At 38.3% G+C, this 10934-nt stretch overlaps 1 protein-coding gene across 8 annotated transcripts in view; it reads left to right on the top strand.

The window, feature by feature from the left end:
- Positions 1-10934, top strand: part of LOC147253788 (palmitoyltransferase ZDHHC3-like) — a 47158-nt gene that overhangs the window by 21137 nt on the left and 15087 nt on the right. For all 8 annotated transcript variants that reach the window (XR_015118597.1, XR_015118598.1, XM_086219083.1 and 5 more), the window contains one exon: positions 3136-3266. Coding sequence is in view for 6 of the 8 variants with exons in the window: in XM_086219083.1 (XP_086075209.1) it covers positions 3136-3266 (131 nt within the window). In the remaining 2 variants the exon portion in view is untranslated. The remainder of the gene's footprint in view (positions 1-3135; positions 3267-10934) is intronic.

Genomic DNA, 10934 nt, shown 5'->3' with positions numbered 1-10934 from the left:
GGCACAGGGAGAACATGCAAACTCTACACAGAAAGATCCCATTCCCAAGCTGGGACTCGAAACCGGAACCTTCTTGCTGTGAGGCCACAGTGCTAACCACTGCACCACCTAGGTTTGATACCACAACAGAAATAGTTCTCAAAAAGCATACAAGCTATTCTGGATGAGGGACTACTAGAAAATGTGAAATGTTCATGAGTTCTGTCCGTTTGAGTCAATCAAAAGTGCCATTAGTCAGGAGTACTTTTATTTTTTCATAATTTTCACTCTGTGATTAAATAGCTAATTTGGCATTCATCCCTCAGGACTGTGGAACATTGCAGGCTATTTCATGTATATCCTTTGCTAAAGTGTTATTCTTTTTTGGGTTGATCATAAGATACTTGATATATTTACTGTTTATTTTAGCAAGTTTTTTAATAAAGTCACACACAGAGCCTTGGATTCATCAGACAAATACAGATAACATTTTAATCCTGTGAATCTATTATTTCTCTTGTAAAAAAAATGTTAACGGTAAACAGCTCATTTCTGATGAATTGGTAAATTTGATTGTTGTTGGGAAGAAAATTAATCCTGAGGAATAATTGACTGATCTGTAAATAGTTGATAGATTGAGAGTCATTTTTGGTAGCTTCATACTTATGTTTACTGTACATAAAGTGCAAAAGGTAAAGAAAGCACTAGAGTTTCAGCATCATGCAGAATGGTCGTGGCAAGTGCAGGTGCAGATATTGTTGGGGGAAAACAGAGTAAGGAGAAATTAACTTTTTCATTAGCATTTCAGCATTGAGGAGAGAGGGGTAGAGGATCAGGCATTCAATTGTATTTCTTGCAAGAATTGGATATTTTTTCAGAGCTCATAATAAAATGTGTAAAGGAGTGAGCCATCTGACTTCTTATCTCTATTCAGTGTTATCCTCAATTAGAGTCAGAAAGAGAAACTCACATAGGTGGATGGGGACCTCACATACATGTAGTACATCAGCTTATCCTTTCCAGAGTCTTGTATCTATGTTTAGCATTGTGATTACAGGCTGTACTTACCATTATATCAGGTGTGCTTGCAGTTTCTTTTGCATCCAAACTCAAGCCAGTCAATGGTAGCAGTTGATATATAGTGATGATTTGTGGAGCAGAATGGTCAAAACAAAAACTGTGATAAAATTTGATGATCAGTATATTTAACAATTTAACTCCACAGCCAAACATTTATTAGATAAGTTATGAATATAACCAGAATTGTCTGTGACACACATTTAAGTTAGATGTACTCCAAAGGGAAAATTTACAGTTATTGGAATAAATTAAGTCTTGTTTTCCACCCAACACAATCAAATTTTCCCCTGAACATTGAAAGCAGAGGCCCAGTCATCTAATGTCTCGATGGCAGCAAGTCACAAGTTAGTGTTTATGATTGTTACATGTTAACAGCACATTGTTTCTGAAGATGACATGTTTTGATTAGCTGGAAAATCTATTTCTTATTAGAGTTCAATCCCTCAAAGTAATAGTTCAGCGCCTGCCTGAATCTCAGACTTTGATAGTTTTATTCTGCCACTAATAACCATTAATTTTCTTCTAATATATTTACTTTATCTTGTAAAGAGTATAATATTTTCTGCTCCTCTGCATTTGTTTTGAATTGTTATATGTAGACGAGACAGTTCAACACTGTTATGCTGAAATTCATATGCTCCCATATTCATGTCAAATAACTGATTGTGCTAAAGCATTCAAAATCAGGGCATGGCAATAATTTTACTTATTACTGCCCTTTGTATCACTGTTTGCCTGATGAAAAATGGAAAAAAATGAACTGAACCTTTAGAACCAAAATTTTTCTTATGCACCTGTCCCATCCAGTAAAAGGTAAATTTTTTTTTTTTTTGTTACCTCAGAATGTGACAGTCCCTGTTGAGTATTAAATTCTGCACAAAGAGGCCCTAGCATTCAGCTGCACAACTAAAATAATTGTTTGGATGTGTAAATGAAAAATGGAATGTGATCCAAGAAATATTTTTTTTTCCACAGATCTTAAAGCACTGCATGAGTATTATAGCATTTCTTCATTGGTCCCTCTTGATAGCCACCAAAGTACTAATTCACAGCTAAGAAATATATTTGAGTAAATATTTCCATCACAGGATAGTATTGTCTGTGTTAGCTATTGCATTATGAAGGAAGTGGTTGCATAACAGAGAGAATATTCATCTGAACTGTTTTAGGTGCACCTAATTTAAGTGCACAAAATGATGGATTCTATCTATGGGTGTATGATATAAGGATGATCTTCAAGTCAAGTAAAGTCAATTTTATATGTACAGTGCCAAATCACAAATCACAGCGAAAGTTATCTCATGACACTTAACACATAGAGCAGGTCTAGCACCACACTCCTTCAATAAATTTACACTCAACAGTTATTTTATTGAATATGCACTCTGACAACCATACCAATAGGCCAAATAGGTCAAACATCTTTACACATTCTCCACTTCAGTTTTTCACTTCCAGGGGGCCCCCACGTATATCACTGAGCATACTCTCACATTTTTGATACATTAGTAGCAAAGGGAGAATGCAAAAGGAGAGGGTAGTGAACCCAACCTTATTCCTTAACCCAAGTGGGGCTTGTGTCGACCAATAGGCGAGAGGGAGCATGCTGAGAATGGACAGATATTTTGGCATGACACAAAAGAACCCCAAGTGTCAATCTATAGTTATTTGGTTATCAAATATCAAGTCTTTGGCTTACTCTGTAGACTGGATTCTGTGTAACTGAGAGTAGCAGTTGTGTAAGTAGTTGTTTCCCTTTTTTAATTTTGTTGAAAGACTGGCCTTTAACTTGATTGCTGTATATCTGGCTTGCCAGTCCAACCAATACAACTGTGTAGTTGCACATGTGCGACCAATTTGTCGCAACAATGTTTCCTGAAGGTATTTTTAATATCACTGTAATTGTAATTTCTGAGGGTTTAATGAATCAACCTAAACCTCCTGGTGCTAGTCTTCCCTTTAGATTACTTTCATCCTCACTATAGATCTGGATCATTGTAATTTGTAGCAGTTCTTCATATATGATCCTCTTCTTTGCACTTCCACATCACTTCCCCCGTGTCCCTCATCCTCCAGAGTGCAGTTCCTTCTCTCCACCAGCAACAGTCATCCTCCTCATCCTCTTGTGCTTTGAGGGTCTCCTCTTCCTCATCTTCACCTCTGTGATGTTTGGCACCCAACTCCACTCCATTTGTACCGATGAGACCGTAAGTAACTCATTTAGTAACATACAGTTCCCCTGCCTTCTTAGTGTCTTACTTCCTTCAGCTCTTCACCTTGTTGCCACCCCTTTTACTTTTTGACTGTTCTGAACCTTTACTGTCTGCCCTGAGATACAGGGAATTCCCTACAAGTATTTGCTTCCATTTGAAGCATTATCTGAAATATGAACTGTCAACACATTAAGTGAAAGCAAAGAAAAACGGCCATGATACAGGCCATGAATGACAACAACCAGATGGCACCAGGTTTGTGAAATTTTGATTTATTTCTCAGGCTTTTGTAACATTGTTGCGCTGGCAGAACACAGAGTATTTCAACTGAATAGTTTCACAATTGTGCTCTCTCCTTAGAAAGTCAGAGTCAACATTATTGTCATTGCACAAAGCACATTTGCACAGTTCCAATGCTAAGACAGCTGTATCACCCCAGTGACCTTGCTTGACAACATGGCAGATAGGGTGATTTGAATTTGGTAGTGTAAAGAGATGGACTGTGTTGCAGATGGCATACAAGAAATGTGGAAATACAGTTTATTCTTTGAATATCCTGATTGTCTTTTCTGATAAATAAGTGTCGATATCTAGGTACAGGCAACATGGAAGAAAGGTAAACGTTCCACATTCTGCCCATATTATCATGATAGAGAGCTGATTGAACATAAGTTTTCCAAATGGACAGAATTTTTAGTCTTTGCAAATGTCTGATCAAAGTCAATGTAGATGATAACCACATTCCATGTCATTCTGTCTAGCTTCACTTTTGGCTAAGCTGACAACCTGTTTTCTTTTGTGCGAAATTCTATGGTCTTGCCAGCCCTAACCTTTTCTTCCAGTCAGTTTTGTAGCTACGATATAGATAGTGACATTTACACTTCTGCTCTGCAAGACAAGTGTTAAGTACTTATGGTGTGTCTGAAATTTTGGAATGATGGGATAGGTAACAGTACTGAGAAGTGCATGGGGATCTCTGAAATAATCAGTAATATTTTAACCAAGATTACCAATATCAGAAACATTGAGCCTCATGCAAGAATAACACACACACAGATTCAAACACTGACCAGGTATTCCTAGGTACCTAATCAAAGCCCCACCCTGCGATGGATCTGTAAGACTAAAGACAGCACATGGGCGGCATGGCTCAGGGGTAGAGTGGCTGTCTAGCAACTGAAGGGTCACTGATTCGATCCTCGACCCCGGTGACCATGTTGAAGTGTCCTTGAGCAAGATACTAGACCCATAATTGCTCCTGATGAGTAGGTTGGTGCCTTGCATGGCAGCGTTCACCATCAGTGTGTGAGTGTGTGTATGAATGGGTGTATGAGATTACACTGTAAAGCTCTTTTGAGTGCCGCTAAGGTAGAAAAGCGCTATATAAATTGAGTCCATTTACCACCAGCAAAGAAGGGAGGTTTGGGGCTGTCACAATCTACATTAGAGGGGGAAATGTTTTGCCGTTGTTGTCACATGCTGCAGCTGGGGTCAAGTCAGTATCCAGAGGTGCATTAGGTCCACCACCCCAATAGGTTTTGGCTGTATTTTCTATTTTCAGATCGTCCAATCCTGTTTAATGGAGATCACCCATTTACAGTCCATGAAGCAAAGGATGAGAGGAGTTAAATAACTGATTGGCAGCAAGCATGGCAGACAGAAAAGCTGAGTTAGTGGGTAACAAAACAACTCACATTACAAATTTAAAAAAAAATCAAGCAAATAAAAAAGCAATGATGCAAAAAAAAATAAGCCTCAACAGAAGGGGTCCAAGTTCATAAATGGTCTTGGTTACCAGTGTCCATGATTATCAACAGATAGGTGAATAACAAGTTGTAGTTATAAAATTGCTAGTAATGTCGCTATGTGACTGGACTTTTCAAAGTTTTATATTTATATAGTCTGCCATTTAGAATTAGGTTTGATATAAAGCTAATGATGCTTACAGTCACAAATCGACATTAGTGCTGTGGACTCACCATCTCTCTGAGGTTACTAAACTGCACCAAGCTAGCACAGTTATTGCACCCCGCCAGTCCTCATTAATGACAGCTTTTGCAAAAGAAGTAAAATACAAGTATGGAATTGGTTCCATTTTACATAGTAGAGAAATTAATAAATTTATTACATGTCAATGAGCTATCCACTTGTCAGTGGGAAAACAATTGTGATCCGTCCATTCAATTGCTGATAAACAATCTGGTCACCTAGCAGAACAAGCCTACACCTTACAATTACATCACATAACCTGTTATTATTTTAGTTTTTTTGTGATCAATTTTGTATTTTGTAATTCCAACAGAAAACAGTTACAAATATACGCCAATAGACAACATGCAACATTCAACCACACAAAGGGGAAAAAAGGGTAAGCAATGAAGATAGTAGACCATGGTTACTCTACCAACATACTATCGTAAAAGGAAGACCACAAATTGATATTTTTAACTTTAGTGCCATGCATGCTGGCCAAAGATTTTTCTAGTTTTGCAAGATTTTTGACTGTGTTCACCCAATGTTGATAGGACAGGTCATGAGGTGTCTTCCATCTTTATGCTTTTAAAAGTCTTTCGCATTGGTGAGTCAAAGAAAGATCTACACCAGTAAAATCATTCAGTAATAATATAATAGAGGGGCAGTGGATGGTAAATACTTTAGACATCCTATCGTAAATCCTACTGCAAAAGTCTCCCACACGTGTGCAATCCCAAACCCAAGGGCTAAAGGTTCCTGAACCTCTTAGAGTTTTGTGTTGACTTTGTCCAATTGCCCCCTCATAATACTGTCATAGTTTAAGTGTGTATGAAGTTCTTTCTCCTTGTTTTCCATGTCACGCATGTTCTTCACTTATTTAAAGTTTCAATTAATAGTTAACAGAAAAGCTCTATGAATTGTGCTATTGACTCAAGGCCAACCAGATTTTGTAAAAATGTTAATTGTTAGTGTCAGGAAATTATTTCTGTAAGATAAAGACTGTATTTTTGCTGTTAGTTCGTACCACAAAATTTCCCAACACACAAGATCAAATTCTCAGAGACAGAGATTTGAATTAAAGTTTTTACTTGCAGCAAGGAGTACAGGCAAAGGTTTACATCTGCACTGAACACTCTCAGTGTCTTCCAAACATTTATATGCAAAGTTCCTCCTCTCAGCAGCTTTCCATTCATCATAGGGACGCTGACTCCTCACTGTCCAAGGCCGTTCCCAAACTCTTATCTTAGGAGTGAAAGCAGAGCCTGGTACATCCTGTACAAACTTCATTACTTTGCTCTAAATAAAAGTTACAACACTATCATACTCTTCTACATTGGGCTAAAACTTCATGATAATAAAACATTACTGCAATAAAACATAAATGTATCTCTAGATATTTTATAACAGGTTGCCATTGTCCTATAAACTGTTTATGCCTATTTTCTCTCTGGAATCTTCCCAATAGTTCACAAACATATTGTTGTTGGACTGTTGTTAAAAAGCACAAACCTGATCCATATTTTCTTGAGGGATCTGTGTAACATGTTTTAATTTTTCACATAAAATATTAAAAGTTGTTAGGGAGTGTACGAAAGGACCCACTTGCAGGCTACAGTTCACAATCCAAGAAGTTTAATGAACAGCCAAAAAGGTACAAGAACAGCAGGCAAAGTCAAAAACAGGGACAGGCAAGATTCAGGCATCACAGGCAGTCAGGGCAAAGGTATCCAAGGCAATTTCCAGAGGGCAGGTCAAAAAACAGGCAGAGGTCATAACACGGAGATATCGTAACGGTCTCAAAAACTAACAATGCTGAATCGGTCAGGGAAAATACTGGCACGATCTGGCAAGGATTAAACAGAGCCCTGGGCTTAAATACCCACAAGAAATAATTATTAAAGCAAAACAGGTGTGCTTTCAAAAATGGCGGGAAACTGAACAAAGGACTGCGCGGGACACAGCCACAACACAGCAGCACATGTGGGCCTGTCAAAACAAAGCACACATGATGCAGAATCAAAACAAAAGCACATTTTGCAGGGAACTAGAACAAAAGCACAACAGAACACTAACAAAAGTAGAAAATTGGAAAAATATAAGAGATCTGTGTGACTAATGTTTTAATTTTCCATCTAAAAAATTAAAAGTGGAACATTGGAAAAATGTAATTCAGTTTGCCAGTTTTGTATTTTTTGTTTCTCAGACAATTAATTGAGATTTTACAGCCATTTCCTACTTTTGTATTTTTGGAAAGTTGGATTGAAAACATGGAAAATCAGGAAGTCTCTGTTTCATTAGCTTTATCCTTACCTCACTGGAAGATTTGACTCTGTTTTGTTTAGTAACTATTAATCAGATCAAGTCAGTATTCCATATGGAGACCCTCAAGGGTTTATTCATAGTGCCGGCGCAGTCTTAAAAAGTCTAAAATTCAACAATCTGAAATTTAAGGCCCTTAAAATGTCTTAAATTTTTGTAGTAGGTCTCAAAAATGAGGCGCCAAGTCTTAAATTGACATTACGTTAGATCTATCGTGTTAAAAAAAAAATTGGAACAACAAACAACTGGTAACAACTAGGGATAAAGGCTCTGGAGTCACACACAAAGTCCGGTAAACATGAGACACAAGTAAGAGGGCTGCATCGAGCCAGATATCTTACATCATCTCCAGCAACTGATATGCACACTAATTCTTACACACTAATTTTTCACTTTTTAAAAAATGTATTATTATTATTATTATTATTATTTATATTACTCATATAAGTTTTCAATTCACTCCCCTACTCTAATTGCATTCTCTGTAGGGAAGGAGTGTGGTAGTGTTCATTTTTCAGTGCCAAAATAAATGGTGAAATTGAGAATTCTGTATCTGTCTTTTTTTCAAATTAGTCGGTGCTGCCATGCATCATTGGAGATTCTTTTTTCATGTTTAGATCTACTTGGTTCAGCACCACAATAAGCATTTTGTGTGTTGTGAAGCTCATCTCACCATTCCATTGATGACCAAAAGCTATCATATGGTGTCAGGAATAGGTCTAAAATTTCATTCAAAAGGTCTTGAAAAAGGTCTTAAAAGGTCTTGAAAAAGGTCTTAAAAGGTCTTAAATTTGACTTGTTGAAACTTGTAGGAACCCTGTTTATGCTTTGTCCTCTATTTTCTTAATCTGTAAATGGTCCCACTTGGGTCAACCGCTGAATATTTAATTAATTTAAAATTGAAATCATGATTTGAGACCACTCAATTGGCAAATCACAAAGTCTGTGATTAATTTAGTTACATAATTACACAGAACAGTGCCTCTGCCCCAGGCTTTTTCTTTTTGTTTTTGTATGGAATATTGCTAATGCTAACCAAGCAGAAGTGACCCAAGTCCTCTGCATGTTTCCAGCTGCAAAAACTCACCAGACAGTGCAAAGTCTGCTGGAAACAGAAGAAGATGACAAAGCCAAAACATTGATAGCAAGTGGCAGCTCACCATTTCCTTGCTTGATTAACCACCACTTAAATAAAGGAAAGAATCTTTTTCTCCCTGTAGTTTTTGACAAAACTGCTTTGGATAATCCGCTCTGCTTCATACAGCCACCAGGAGCGTGAAGCTTGAGGGCCTCGCAACCTGGTTGCAGCGTGCAGAGAAACAGCCAAGTTGAGGTGGGCATGAGTTCAAGAAAAATGCCCCAAAATAAAACAAGTACACAGCCAAAAAAACATCACGTTCAGCAGATGAGCCACAGTGACCACTCAGGAACGTGTTCTGTTACATTGTTTAACGTTTAGAAAGTCACTGGAGCTCAGCATATGTGTAGTTCCGTGCATCAACAAACTCAACAAATCTGATTTTATATATATAGATAGATAGATATAGATATAGATAGATAGATAGATAGATAGATAGATAGATAGATAGATAGATACACACAAAATGTTCTTTAATTCATTTTTACTACTTTCTACATTCATAAATATATGAAATTATGTAGTAAAGAAAAAATTGCTAGGTAACTGTAAATATGTTTATATTTGAGATTCCTCAAAGTAGCCACCCTTTGCTTTGTTGGCAGCGCTGCAAATCCTTGGCCTTCTCTCAATCAGCTTCATGATATTGTCACCTGAAATGGTTTTCACATCACAGGTGTGCCTTGTACTTGTAAAATTTCTTGCCTTCTTAATGGGGTTGGGACCATCAGTTGTGTTGTGCAGAAGTCTGGTTGGTACACAGCTGACAGCCCTATTTGACAACTGTTAGAATTCATATCATGGCAAGAACCAATCAGCTGAGTGACATTACTTTGAGAGCTGAAGGTCAGTCGTCCGGATAATTGCAAAAACTTTGAATGTGTCCCCAACTGCAGTTGCAAAAACCAAGCGCTATGACCAAACTGGCTCACATGAGGACTGCCCAAGGAAAGGAAGACCAATAGTGAACTCTGCTGCTGAGGATAAGTTCATCTGAGTCACTAGCCTCAGAAATCGCAAGTTAGCACCTCAGATTAGATCCCAGATAAATGCCACACAGAATTCTCGTAGCAGACACATCTCTACATCAACTGTTCAGAGGAGACTGCATGAATCAGGCCTTGATGGTCAAATAGCTGCTAAGAAACCACTACTAAGGAAAAGCAGCAAGCAAAAGAGATTAGTTTGGGCCAAAAACACAAGGAATGGACATTAGACCAGCGGAGATCTGTGCTTTGGTCTAATGAGTCCAAATTTGAGTTAGTTGGTTCCACCCGCCATGTCTTTGTGGGACACAGAAAAGGTGAATGGATGGTCTCTACATGCATGGTTCCCACCGTGAAGCATGGAGGAAGAGGTGTAATGGGGTGGGGTTGCTTTGCTGGTGACACAGTTGGGGATTTATTAAAATTGAAGGCACACTGAACCAGCATGGCTACCACAGCATCCCATCCCATCCAATTTGTGTTTAGCTGCGCCATCATTTATTTTTTTACAGGACAGTGTAAGGGTTATTTGACCAAGAAGGAGAGTAATGGAGTGCTGTCCCAGATGACCTGGCCTCCACAGTCACCTGACCTAGACCCAATTCAGATGGTGTGGGATGAGATGGACTGCAGAGTGAAGGCAAAAGGGGCAACAAGTTCTCAGCATCTCTGGGAACTGCTTCAAGAAAGTTGGAAAACCATTTCAGGTGATGACCTCATGGAGCTCATCCAGAGAATGCCAAGAGTGTGCAAAGCAGTAATCAATGCAAAGGACAGGTATTTTGAAGAATCTTAGATATAAAACATGTTTTGAGTTATCTCACACTTTTTCATTTCCTAAATAACTCCATATGGGTTCATTCATAGTTTTGATGCCTCCAGTGAGAATCTACAATGTAAATAGTCATGAAAATAAAGAAAAACTATTGAATGAGAAGGTGTGTCCAAATTTTTGACTGGTAGTGTGTCTATCTATCTATCTGTCTGCCTATTTATCTATCTATGTGTATGTCTGTATATATATTTATATATGTGTATATGCAGCATGGTGGTGCAGTGGTTAGCACTGTGGCCTCACAGCAAAAAGGTTCCGGGTTCGAGTCCCGGCTCGGGCACGGGATCTTTCTGTGTGGAGTTTGCATGTTCTCCCCGTGCCTGCGTGGGTTCTCTCCGGGTACTCCGGCTTCCTCCCACCATCCAAAGACATGCAATTGGGGACTAGGCTGATTGGATTCTCTAAATTGA

This window comes from Aulostomus chinensis, chromosome 11, assembly GCF_037954235.1.
Source record: "Aulostomus chinensis isolate RoL2024-O1b breed Wild chromosome 11, RoL_Achi_v1.0, whole genome shotgun sequence".
Taxonomy (NCBI): Eukaryota; Metazoa; Chordata; class Actinopteri; order Syngnathiformes; family Aulostomidae; genus Aulostomus; species Aulostomus chinensis.
Note: the sequence above shows the minus strand (reverse complement) of the source record. Positions and strands in the feature narration are given on the sequence as shown.